The sequence below is a fragment of the Pelophylax lessonae genome (genome assembly GCF_965119305.1).
Source record: "Pelophylax lessonae genome assembly, chromosome: 9".
In the NCBI taxonomy this organism is placed as follows: Eukaryota; Metazoa; Chordata; class Amphibia; order Anura; family Ranidae; genus Pelophylax; species Pelophylax lessonae.
In genome coordinates, this window is record NC_138776.1 from 150,564,835 (window position 1) to 150,578,558 (window position 13,724).

The following is a 13,724-nucleotide window of genomic DNA, read 5'->3' on the forward strand; positions in this document are numbered from 1 at the left end:
TGGTACTGATGGGCACTGATGAGGCGGCACTGATAGGTGGCACTGGTGGGCACTGATAGGTGGTACTGATGGGCACCGATGAGGCAGCACTGATAGATGGGCACTGATGAGGCGGCACTGGTGGGCACTGATGGGTGGTACTGGCGGGCACTGATGAGGCAGCACTGGTGGGCACTGATAGGTGGCACTACTTGGCACTGATGCGGCACTGGTGGGCACTGATAGGTGATACTGATGGGCACTGATGAGGCAGCACTGGTGGGCACTAAGTGGTACTGATGGGCACTGATAGGTGGCACTGGTGGGCACTGATAGGTGGTACTGATGGTCACTGATAGGTGGTACTGATGGTCACTGATAGGTGGTACTGATGGGCACTGATAGGTGGTACTGATGGGCACTGATAGGTGGTACTGATGGGCACTGATGAGGTGGCACTGGTGGGCATTGATGGGTGGTACTGATGGGCACTGATAAGTGGCACTGGTGGGCACTGATAAGTGGCACTGGTGGGCACTGATGAGGCAGCACTGGTGGGCACTGATGAGGTGGCACTGGTGGGCACTGATAGGTGGTACTGATGGGCACTGATGAGGTGGCACTGGTAGGCGGTACTGATGGGCACTGATGAGGTGGCACTGGTGGGCACTAAGTGGTACTGATGGGCACTGATAGGTGGCACTGATGGGCACTGATAGGTGGCACTGATGGGCACTGATAGGTGGCACTGATGGTCACTGATAGGTGGCACTGATGGTCACTGATAGGTGGTACTGATGGTCACTGATGAGGTGGCACTGGTGGGCATTGATGGGGAGTACTGATGGGCACTGATGAGGCGGCACTGGTGGGCAATAAGTGGTACTGATGGGCACTGATGAGGCGGCACTGGTGGGCACTGATAGGTGGTACTGATGGGCACTGATTAGGGGGCACTGGTGGGCACTGATAGGTGACAGTATTCGGCACTGATAGGCACCACTTATGGACACTAACAAGGGAGAGGGGGAGTTTCACATTCAGTAGATAGTGAGGCTTGCAAGAGCCACTCAGTGTATGTGACACTGTCATGTAATGTAACTGCTTGCATGGAGAACCAGCTGTCCAAACTCACCGGTGATGTTGGGGGTGGGCGGGATCGAGCAGCTGTCAAACACCAGCCAATGATTGGGCTGCTTAAGAGTTGGGGCCACATAAACGAAGCGGTCGCCTAGACCCCATCTCATTGGCTGGTGTTTGATAGCTGTTCGGTCCCGCCCACCCCCGACATCACCGCTGAGTTTTGACAGCTGGTCTTTCTCCCTGCAAGCAGTTATATTACCTGACAGTGTCGCACACACTGAGCGGCTCTGGCAAGCCTCACTATCTGCTGAATGTCAACTTACCTGCAGGCTACCCACTACTTGGATGCAGCATTTCACGGTCCAGCCTGGTGCTATGCTGCCAGGCTGGACCAATCACAAGACGGCAGACAGAGAGTGGGTGTGTTCGGGGCGCATCGCTCTGCGACCCGAGGACACTCTAAAAGGCTGCCAATCACCTTACAAGTAAAGAGGCACATGATGCCAAAGCCCCCACCCCTCCCATAGCCAGCAATGTGTCCGGCGCCCCGTTGCCATATTAAAGGTACACTTTTTTTATGCTGATTTTACACAGTGACTAGCCTTGGGGGGGCTGCGCCCCCTATTGACCAGCCGCCACTGGTGACTATAGCAGGAAAAGGGAGTATACCCCCTGGGACTGCCTATGGGTGTAGCCAGAGCCTTTTTCCTGCCTAGTGTCCTACTCCTGTAGAAGGCAGCATAATCCAATGGTCAAGAATGACATGAGCTGTGTCCGTAAATGAACATCAGAGAAATGGATTTTACAGTAAGTTAAAAATCCCATTATTGTGCTCACTTTAAAATCTTTTTTTTTGGGGGACCATTAAGGTACACAGGACCCACCCCTCTGTGTTTGATCCATCAGTGCCACCTATCAGTGCCCATAAGTACCACCTATCCATCAGATCTTCCCCTGTGTATGCCACTGTACTTTGAAAAACATATGAACTTGCTTTTAATTTTATTTATTTATTTTCAAACAGCGTGAAAAACCGCTCTAAAGTGGTTGGTTGTAAAGGCAAGACGTGTGTTACAGTATTGCATTCCCTAAAGCCCCCCAAAAAAAAAAACAGATACTTACCTACCTAATGCAGCATTGGTCGCTGCCGCCTCTAAACCCAAAAACTGAGCGATCATGTGCCCACAGATTGCTCAGTTCACTCAATGGTGACTATCGGTGAACGCTCTGTGCTCTGCCCCTCCAGCGCTCATGAGAGCACCGAGTACGAGAGGGGGTGGGAGCACGTTGAGAGGCTGAGCCAGCTGCCGGTCAGGAATCTGGGCAGATCCTGACATTATTGTTGGTATCCTCTCAGAGACCAGAACAAGTCTGTGATGTCACCCGACAGCAGACTTTAGCCCATTGTCGGCTGATTTTGGATCACAGAAGTGCACAGTACAGTCTTATTCTTGATCCAGCGATGTGCCTGCCATTGGCTCTTGCTGCTGTCAATCAAATCCTGTTAGGGGTGGTGCCATACATCTGCATAGCAAGTGTTTTGATATGGGGACAGACAGAGACTAGGAGGAGCAGACAGCGCTGGCAGGGTTACCCAAGAAAGAGGTTTGGGGCCACTCTGTGCAATACCATTGCACAGAGCAGGCAAGTAAATCATGTTTATTAAAACTAATATATATCTTTTACAATGGCTTAAAATTTTGAGGGGTGCGTATAGATTGAGAATTTGCAAGGCAAGTATTTGTCAACTATAGTAGCAGAGAAAATCTACTAACCTTTGTTTTTGTTTTTTTGTTAAATTGTTTTTTTTTTTTTAATTTTTAACTTTAGATACATGTTAGTTGACAATGACGAGGATAAAAAGACTCACAGACCACTAATGCCAAAGGAGGTATGTGAATACTTTGCTGAACTGAAACCTAGATCTTCCCTGGGTAATTCCTGCTGTATAGTCTGAACACACCTGTATGCATATTTGCAGGAGAGTGCACCACCACTGGCCTCATGTACTGGGCACTTGCATGGTATGCTTACTGAAACTTAAAGTATAACTAAAGGAAATTTTTTTTTTTCGATGGTGTGTAGCGAGAATAAAACACCTGTTGGATTTGTATAGCTGCCTGTGAGATTCATCCTCTCTATTTATTTGTCCTTTTTTCTATTGTCCTCAAAAGTGAAAGTTAAAAAAAAAAATAAAAAATTTTGGGTTGTCCCCGTAAAAGCAATACAGGCGGTCCCCGGGTTACAAACATCCGACTTACAAACTACTCCTACTTACAAACAGAGGGAGAAAAGAGGAAGTGAGGAGAAATCTAGCCCAGGAGGGGACATTCACTCCTGCAAGAGTTCTCATGGGAACAATGTGTCTCCACTGAAGCTTTTTTTTTTTTTTTTTTTTTACTAATCCTTGTTTCCACAACAACCCACATTTTTCAAAATCTAGTTCTCATAGGGACAGAAAGTGAGGTGAAACCTTCTGAACAGGGGTACAGACAGCAAAACAAAATGGTACAGAGATGTTAACCCTTCCCTATGCTATCTAAAAAACTTAAAAATGATTCTTTTGGCTGGGGCTACACTTAAAAAATGTATCTTTTCCAACTTACAAACAAATTCAACTTAAGAACAAACCTACAGTCCCTATCTTGTTTGTAACAAAATATTCCAATTGGAACACTAGTTCTGGTGATCCTGGTGACAACTAGGGATTGCCTCACTTTGAGGGGTCTCCTCTCACTTTCTGTTTTGGCTATAGGATAGGAAGTGAGCGGAAATCTCCTCAAAGGGAGATGACAAAAAAGAAACTGGCAGGAGTTATACAGTGCATCCAGAAAGTATTCAGTGCTTCACTTTTACCACATTTTGTTATGTTACAGCCTTAATCCAAAATTGATTAAATTAATTTTCTCTTACGTCCTCCGACAGTCGCCGCCTCTTTATATTCGTCACTATGGGGTAATTGACCTTTGCTCCGTAGGAGTAGCTAGGCAACAGAATATGTTAATAACAAAGCTTTTAGCATATCCCACCCCCAGGGGGTGGTCCCCTCAGTCAATACCCTCCTGCTTCCTGCATTCCTACCTCAGTTTCATTTGTCTAGCTCAGGAGTAAGTTAGGCTGTTCCCGTGCTGGGGCTTTTCAGTCTCAGCTTCTTTTCTCTTTTTGATTTTTTTTTTTATGGAGTTTTTCTCTTTCTTTTACTTAGCTGTTCATTTCAGGCTCTAGTTAGATTCTTCTGATGAAGATGATCGTGCGGAGCTGGGTCTCGGGCTGGCCTCGGGCTGGCCTCCCTGGTTATCCGGGGTTCAGGGCCAGTGGCTTCCCAGCCTGCCATCGAGCGTTCAGCTCAGGTTTCCCTGGCACATATGAACGACCCATCCCTGTTCGCTGCAGGGATGCTGCGGTGAGGTGGCTACCTCACTGGACGCCATTTGCGGTTTCGCACCGCAGTTCCACTGCGTCCTGGCTGCGACTCTCCCTGTCCTTAGTGCAGCGGTTTGATCGCTTGTGCGGGCTCCCCACGCCATCCGGATGGTAAGTGTATTTCTGTGTGGGGACCTGTCTGTTTTGGGTGTCAGTCTGGGACTGTGGGACCCTGCATGTCTGTGTATAATGTTGAGCTCCCTGTCAGGATAGCTGCTTTCTGTGGGCTGCAAGGGGGGCTCTCCTACTCTGCTCTGTGTAACAGGCTGTGTGACATGCTGTATGCTGTGGATGACAGAGACATGTTGTGTGCATACTGTGCGGCGACCGCTGCTGCGGTCCGCCATTTTTTTACAACAAGCTTGTGGTGGCCGATCCTGTGTGGTGAGCGGGACGTTTTTGGCGCCAAACGCCGCCATTTTGGCGGCGATTGCGCGGGCCACATGTTAGTGTATCTGCCTCTGCAGCCATCAGCCGGCGGCCATGTTTGTGTAGCCTTACATAGGCTTTATAGGGGCGGTCAGTCTTGCATCACTTCCTTTTGCTCTGAGGACAGCGATCGGTGCAGCAGCCTGTGTGACCTCTCCAGATTTTATCTTCCCTTATTCCTGTATTCCTTGCCTAGTATTCCTTGTCCCTTTGGGGGTCAGTGTGTTCAGTGGGTGCGGTGGGCTACGCTCGCCGCAATCTTAAAGGGGCAGTACTCCTCTTTTTTCTTACAACACTGGGGCATGGATTCTCAGGAAAGCAAGTTTCCTCCCACTTTAGTGGGGGGCCAAGGGGCTGCTGCTTCCCCCGAGGGGGCTGATTTGGCTACTATTGTGGCAAACCTAGCTGCTCAGGTGCAGATGCTGGTGGCTGATCGATCCACAAAACGGTCCAGAGTGTCAATTTCCTCTGATTCAGAGGGCGATGGGGCTGCTATGGCTGGGGTGCCCTTCTCAGGGTCCCGTTCGTCTCTAGACCTTGTGGGGTCTGAGGGGGAGGCTGAGGTAGAAGTGGTTGATAATTCTCCACCTGGCTCGTCTGAAGAGCTTGCACTCATGGATGAGTTGGTTGCTTCTATCAAGCAAACACTACATTTGCAGGATGAACCATGTCCTCCTGCCTTGCTGTCCTCTTATGGGACGCAAAGAAAACGCAAAACATCGCAGGTTTTTCCTTGCTCTGTGGAAATTCAGCGCGCTGTTGATGAACAATGGCGCAATTTAAAGAAGCCTTTTGCTGTGCAGAGTAGGTTCAAGCTGCGTTATCCCTATACGCCCGCTACTGATGAGCGTTGGTGTGTACCACCTCCGGTGGATCACGCGGTGGCAGTTTTGAATAAGTCCACTGCGATTCCGGCGGAGGATACCCCGGTGTTCCGGGACCCCACGGACAGGAGATTAGAGTCTCTTGCCCGCCATACTTATACGGTTACTGGTTCAATGCTGAAACCTATTTTTGCTTCCCTTATGGCAGCCCAGGCTGTCGCGGATTGGACGCAGGTGCTCAGGCGCATTCTGGTGGCTGACTCTGCCCCGCCGACAACATTGGCCATGGTGGATCAAATTCATCAGGGTGTCATGTATTTGTGTGATGCGGACTTGGATTTAGTCCCTTTGACTGCGCGTGTCCAAAGCGTGGCGGTGTTGACACGCCGTCTGATTTGGCTAAAATGTTGGTCTGTTGACCAAGCTTCTCGCAAAACTTTAGCTAATTTACCCTATGCGGGATCTCGCCTTTTTGGCGACTCCTTGGATACTCTGATAAAGGGTGTTACCGGGGGTAAGAGCACGCTCTTGCCCCAGACTCACAAGTCTAAGGTTGTTCGTGGTAAGAAAACTGCCTCCTTTAGGCCCTCTCAGGGGTCCTTTCGTGCCTTTCGGTCATACTATAAGGGCAAGCCCTTCAAAGGCCAAGGCTCCCAGAAGAAGCCGTGGACGGGTAAGCAGAAGTCCGGCCAGTCCAGGTCCGCTGGCCATAACAATGCGGCCTGAAGGCGCGCCCTCACCCAGTTCTGGGGTGGGGGGACGTTTGCTCGGTTTTCTTCAACCCTGGCTGGCCCGCGTTCGGGACAGGTGGGTTCAGGAGATCGTTCGATCCGGATACAAGATCGAGTTTCTCTCTCGGCCGGCGAGCAGATTTTTTCCCTCAAATCTTCAGCTGTCTCCGGAGCGCTTGCAGGATCTGCACCTGGCGGTGCGGGACTTGCGGGCCCAGGGAGTGGTGGTCCCGGTGCCTCATCGGGACAGATTTCGGGGTTTCTATTCCAATCTGTTCACTGTGCCCAGAAAGGAGGGCAAGGTACGTCCAATTCTGGACTTGAAAGCTCTGAACCGCTTTGTGCGGGTTCGCAAGTTTCGCATGGAATCTCTGCGATCAGTGGTGGCTGCCCTGGTTCTGGGAGAATTCATGGCCTCCATCGATTTGAAGGATGCGTACCTTCACATCCCCATTTTCGAGGGTCACCAGAGGTACCTTCGATCCGCCATTGCGGAGGATCATTACCAATTCGTGGCGTTACCCTTTGGTCTCGCTTCGGCTCCGCGGGTGTTCACCAAGGTGCTTGCGCCGGTTCTGGCTTTATTGAGAGCCCAGGGCATCTCGGTCCCTGGGTATCTGGACGACATTCTGGTTCGGTCTACGACCAGTCAGGGTCTGGTGCACGACCTGTCCGTCACGATGCAGACTCTACAGGAGTTTGGTTGGACGATAAACTTTCCAAAATCGACGCTGTGCCCGTCGGTTCGTCTTCCCTACCTGGGAATGATCCTGGACTCTGTTCAGGCGAGGGTCTTCCTGCTGGACGACAAGCTCAGGACACTTCAGGAAGAAGTCAGGTCCCTCAGGGACGTTCAGTGCTCGTCCCTCCGGACGTGCATGAGGTGTCTGGGATTGATGGTCTCGGCTTTCGAGGCGATTCCCTTCGCCCAGTTTCACACGCGGGGTCTCCAAGCGGAGATTCTGACCAGGTGGGACGGGCGACCGCAATCTCTGGATCTCCAGATTTCATTGAGCCATCGCACCAGAAGGGATCTTCTGTGGTGGCTACAGTCCCCGGTGGTGTCGGGGGGCAAGTCTTTTCACCTTTTATCGTGGACGGTGATCACCACGGATGCCAGCCTGTCGGGCTGGGGTGGTGTTCTGGGCGTTCTGTCCGCCCAGGGTACTTGGTCGGAGGGGGAATCCTCCCTTCCGATCAACATTCTGGAATTGCGAGCGAAAAATCTCTGCCTTCGACGTTGGACGGACAGGCTGCAGGGCCGTCCGGTTCGGGTGCAGACAGACAATGCCACGGCGGTGGCCTACATCAACCACCAAGGGGGCACCAGGAGTGCCCGAGCGGCTCGGGAGGTGGCCGACATTCTGTCTTGGGCCGAGACGCACGTCCCGGCGATAACGGCGGTTCACATTCCGGGGGTGGAAAACTGGCAGGCGGATTATCTGAGTCGCCAGACCCTGGACCAGGGGGAATGGTCCCTTCACCCGGATGTCTTCCAGATGTTGTGCGCGAAGTGGGGTTCACCGGATGTGGACCTGTTCGCGTCTCGTCTAAACAACAAGGTGGAAAGGTTCGTGGCAAGAACGCGCGATCCTCGGGCAGACGTGTCAGACGCGTTAGTGGCTCCTTGGCATCAGTATCGACTGATGTATGCATTTCCACCAATTCAGCTGCTATCCAGGTTCCTTCGCAGGTTGGTCTCGGAACCGCGCACGGTGATTCTGGTGGCGCCAGACTGGCCTCGCCGGTCTTGGTACGCAGATCTCGTGAATCTGGCGGTAGACGCTCCGTGGCGTCTGCCTCTTCGAGAAGGTCTCCTGTCTCAAGGGCCGATCTTCCATCCTACTTTACAGTCGCAGGCTTTGACGGCCTGGCTGTTGAAACCGAGGTCCTGAAGGATAGGGGTCTCTCCCCTGAGGTCATTCACACTTTGATTAAGGCTAGAAAGACCTCTTCGGGGAAGGTTTACTACCGTACTTGGAAGGCCTATTTTGCCTGGTGTGAGTCCAGGGGGTTTTCCCCTCGCTCATACTCTGTGTCTAGAGTGTTGGCTTTCCTTCAAACGGGCGTGGACCAGCGTTTGGCGTTGGCCACGATTAAGGGTCAGATTTCTGCGCTGGCCGTTCTTTTTCAACGCCCTGTGGCGTCTAATTCCTTGGTTAGCACCTTTGTTCAAGGGGTGCGACACCTGGTCCCTCCGAGGAGGGAGCCTTTGCCTCCATGGGACTTGAACCTTGTTCTGTCCGTGTTGCAACATGCTCCTTTTGAACAGATCAGGGAGATCTCGTTGTCTATGTTGTCCAAGAAGGTCGCCTTTTTGGTGGCGATCACTTCGGCTCGCAGAGTATCGGAGCTGGCAGCCTTGTCCTGCAGTTCTCCGTATTTGGTGATTCACTTGGATAAGGTGGTCTTGCGACCTAACCCGTCTTTTCTTCCGAAAAGGATTTCGGAATTTCATCTCAATGAGGACATTGTTTTACCTTCGCTTTGCGCGAAGCCTAAACATCCAAAGGAGGTGGCTTTACATTCCTTGGATGTTGTTCGGGCGATCAGGGTTTACCTGTCGTCGACTAAATCCTTTCGCAAGACGGATTCTCTATTTGTCCTTCCGGAGGGACCTCGGAAGGGCATGGCGGCGTCGGCTTCTACCATCGCCAAATGGATCAGACAGACCATTGAACAGGCATATGCTTTGAAGGGAAAAGTTCCCCCCATGCCTGTGAAGGCACACTCTACCAGATCTCTGAGTACGTCCTGGGCCTGTCATCATCGGGCTTCTGTGGCCCAGGTGTGTAAGGCGGCGACTTGGTCTTCCGTTCACACCTTCTCGAAATTCTACAAAGTGGATGTTCAGGCATCGGCAGATGCTTCCTTTGGCCGCAAAGTTCTTAGTGCGGCAGTGCCTTAGGGTCCCTTATTTTTGGGCCTTTTGGCTGTTTGGGATGTTTTTATCCCCAGGTTATTTGTTTTTCCTGGGTTGTTGCTCCTGTTGAGCAAGTTTTTTTCATGTTGCCCAGCTGGTTTCCTTCCTTTGGTAAGGTTCCTTTTTTTCTGCTGTGGGTACTGCGTTGCCTTAGGCGCGGCTGCGTTTCCCACCCCTCATGTCTACACTGCTTTGGGACGTCCCCATAGTGACGAATATGAAGAGGCGGCGACTGTCGGAGGACGTAAGAGAAAACGGAATTTTTGTAAAATCTTACCTGTAAAATTCCTTTCTCTGAGTCCTCCGACAGTCGCCGCCCCCGCCCCTCTTTTGGGGTTTATGTACTCTACTGCTATGCTACTGAAACTGAGGTAGGAATGCAGGAAGCAGGAGGGTATTGACTGAGAGGACCACCCCCTGGGGGTGGGATATGCTAAAAGCTTTGTTAACATATTCTGTTGCCTAGCTACTCCTACGGAGAAAAGGTCAATTACCCCATAGTGACGAATATGAAGAGGCGGTGACTGTCGGAGGACTCAGAGAAAGGAATTTTACAGGTAAGATTTTACAAAAATTCCGTTATTTTCCTCAAAATTCTACAAACAATACCCCATAATGAAAACCTGAAAGAAGTTTGTTTTGAAATCTTTGTAAATTTCTTAATAAAAAAAACGAAAATAAAATCACATGTGCATAAGTATTCATAGCCTTTGCCATTATGCTCAAAATTGAGCTATGGTGCATCCTGTTTTCACTGATGATCCTTGAGATGTTTCTACAACTTGATTGGAGTCCACCTGTGGTACATTCAGTTGATTGGACAGGATTTGGAAAGGCACACACCTGTTTATATAAGGTCTTAGAGTTAACAGTGCATGTCAGAGCACAAACCAAGCCATGAAGTTTAAGGAATTGTCTGTAAGACAGGATTGTATCAAGGTACAGATCTGGGAAAGAGTACAGAGTTTTCTGCAGCATTTAAGGTCCCAATGAGCACAGTGGCCTCCATCATCCCTAAATGGAGGAAGTTTGTAACCACCAGGACTCTTCCTAGAGCGGGCGGCCCAGCTAAACTGAGTGATCGGGGGAGAAGGGCCTTAGTCATGGAGGTGAACAAGAACCCGATGGTCACTCTGACAGATCTTTATCATTTCTCTGTGAAGAGAGGAGAACCTTTCAGAAGAACAACCATCTCTGCAGCACTCCACCATCAGGCCTGTATGGTAGAGTGGCCAGAGGGAAGCCACTCCTCCAGTAAAAGGCACATTACAGCCTGCCTGGAGTTTGCCAAAAGGCACCTGAAGGACTCTGACCATGAGAAACAAAATTCTTTGATCTGATGAAACAAAGATTGAACTCTTTGGCCTGAATGGCAAGCGTCATGTCTGGAGGAAACCAAGCAACGCTCATCACCTGGCCAATACCATCCCTACAGTGAAGCATGGGGGTGGCAGCATCATGCTGTGAGGATGTTTTTCAGCAGCAGGCACTGGGAGACTAGTCAGGATCGAGGGAAAGATGAATGCAGCAATGTACAGAGATATCCTTGATAAAAACCTGCTCAAGAAAGAACACTCTGGACCTCAGACTGGGCCGAAGGTTCATCCTACAACCTGACAACGACCCTAAGCACACAGCTAAGATAACAAAGGAGTGGCTACAGGACAACTGTCAATGTCCTTTAGTGACCCAGCCAGAGCCCAGACTTGAACCCAATTGAACATCTCTGGAGAGATCTGAAAATTACTGTGCACCGATGCTCCCCATCCAACCTGATGGAGCTTGAGAGGCCCTACAAAGAAGAATGGGAGAAACTGCCCAAAAATAGGTGTGCCAAGCTTGTAGCATCATACTCAAAAAGACTTGAGGCTGTTATTCGTGCCAAAGGTGATTCAACAAAGTATTGAGCAAAGGCTGTAAATACTTAATGAACATGGGATTTTTTTTTTGTTTTTTTATTTTTAATACATTTTATAAAGATTTCAAACAAAATTCTTTCACGTTGTCATTACGGGGTATTGCTTGTAGAATTTTTAGGAAAATAATGAATTTAATCCATTTTGGAATAAGGCTGTAACGTAACGTATAAAATGTGGAAAAAGTAAAACGCTGTGAATACTTTCCAGATGCACTGTAACTATCCATCTCTCTACCCAATCTGAAAAATGTGCCCTTATTGTAGAAAAGAACTGTGACTAGGTGATCTATCCTACCTCCATCCCCATAAACATACACACAACCAATATTCACCCATGGGACTTTAAATGAGGCCTAATATAAAGGTCATTAAATATCAATTACACATAAATGTATGAAGTACACACAAAAATGTTTGGCATACCGAGCAAATGGGTTACACGTAACAACATATAATGTACATCAAGCTGGTATATTTTCAAGTACATGCTTTACATAACCAAGATGATTGCAATATAGGAGAGGAATGCATCTTCTACCTTGACACGTTTTGTGAATACTTTCACTTCATCAGGATGCTTCCAACAACAGAACCTTATACTAAAAACAGATGCGTAAATTGTATCAAAGCACTCCCTAGAAAGGCGGGGGGGGGGGGGGGGGTTCCTCCACCACCCCCCTACATGTTGATGTTCTAAAAAGGGACTTCCAAACCACCTTGGAACTTGATGAAACATAGCGCCTTCAAATGGTGATCACTGCTCAGTGTCTGACACATGAGTAGTGGAAGGTGACCCAAGGGGAAAACCAATGAGGTGGCACCAGAGGGTTGTTTTGCCCTTAGTTCTACTCTAACAATCTGTTCACACTTGTGCAACTTGTAATGTGACTTTGGACATTAAAGTCCTATGACAAGTTGTACTCCATGTTTTCCAATCATACCCATTCATATATGTGTGACCTAATAATAGTTTATGCACTACTTTGGTCCGACTTTCATGCAAGTTGCGGGCCGTAGACTTTCTTAACCCTCAAAAGTTGCATGAAAGTCATACCTAAATGTTTTACATGCAACAGTGGCTCCGACTTTGCAGAGGGACAAGTCACATCCAAGTCGCACCAATCCATAGTTGCACTCCAAAGTGTAACACAAGTGTGAATGGAGCCTAAAGCAAAATTTCTCCAAAAGTTAGATTAGATTTGGAGTTATAGACTAGGCACCATGAGGTCTAAGTTTAAACCTTTAGCAGCAGATGGATCTTTTTTTATGACCCATTAGATCCCTGTTTAAAATTCTTACTTCAGTTTGTTTCCTGGGCATGACTTCACCAACTGCAATCCCAATCCATGGTCACTGTCCTTTTGGGCCACTAAAGCAGTCTGATTGGTTCAGCTGCATGTCAGGCCTGTGTTGTCTGACAGTAATTTCAGTAGAAGGCTTTTTTAACCCTCAGTCTTTATTCTGTCTTTTCAAACTTGAATGTTTTCCAGTATAAACCTTCTAATTACATATTCTAGATTTTGCAACAGCTTTCTACTCTTGTAATTACAGGCCCCAAAGAAAATGGTTCGATACATTGACAATCAGGTAGTGAGCACAAAGGGGGAACGTTACAAGGATATGAAGAAGCCTGAGAGCGAAGAGATGAAGAAAACCTACATAAATCTCAAACCTGCTAGGAAGTACAAGTTCCACTGACAGCTGAAGTCACTGAAACCTTTTCTGGCTACGTCTAACCTGAATTATGTGCACTGGATAGGTAGAAACCCTGTTCTGGCAGCTCCAGAGAACTGCACTGTATGCTACAATTTTTTTTTTTTTTTTTATAATGATTCATTGTATACTATGGGTGAGGAGCAGGTGTTCTCTTCCTAAAATAAGCAATACACAACATCAGGGAAAGAGTGACAAAGCACACGTATATAAATATACCACAGATGTATCTATTTTAATATTGTCAATTTTTTGTTTGCAGGTATTTTTTTTTTTTTTTGCTTTTTGGCATATGTATAATTTTGCTGCTCCCATACTTGCCAAACCACAAATGGCAATAGATGTGTAACTGGAACATCTTGGCAACTGAGCTGTACTGTTATGAAGTCTGTCCTCTGCCAGCGCTGTCACACAGGATAGAGACAAAGAGCAAAAGTCAGTGTATTTTGGATAAGAATTGCTACAGTGTACAGATTAGCTGTTTGTATGAAAAATGTGGATAAGATACAGAAACCTCCAATAGAAAGTGTTCTGTAACATTACCATTTATATAAGTTAAGTATGGAGACCTTTCCTATATTTCACACCACTCCCTCTGTACCATTTTTTTATTTTTATATATTTATTTTTTAAATACTGTATGTGCCTTTTTAATGTTTTTATTTCCCTTCATAAGACTGCACATAGACTGGATGATTAGA

At 48.2% G+C, this 13,724-nt stretch overlaps 1 protein-coding gene across 1 annotated transcript in view; it reads left to right on the forward strand.

Annotated features, from left to right (window-relative positions):
- The window catches only part of CUEDC2 (CUE domain containing 2), a 46,158-nt gene extending 33,033 nt beyond the window's left edge, over window positions 1–13,125 (forward strand). The window contains exons 7-8 of the mRNA XM_082268495.1: window positions 2,893–2,953; window positions 12,862–13,125. Coding sequence (XP_082124621.1) covers window positions 2,893–2,953; window positions 12,862–13,008 — 208 coding nt within the window. The 3' untranslated portion in view covers window positions 13,009–13,125. The remainder of the gene's footprint in view (window positions 1–2,892; window positions 2,954–12,861) is intronic.
- The last annotated feature ends 599 nt before the right edge of the window (window positions 13,126–13,724 follow it).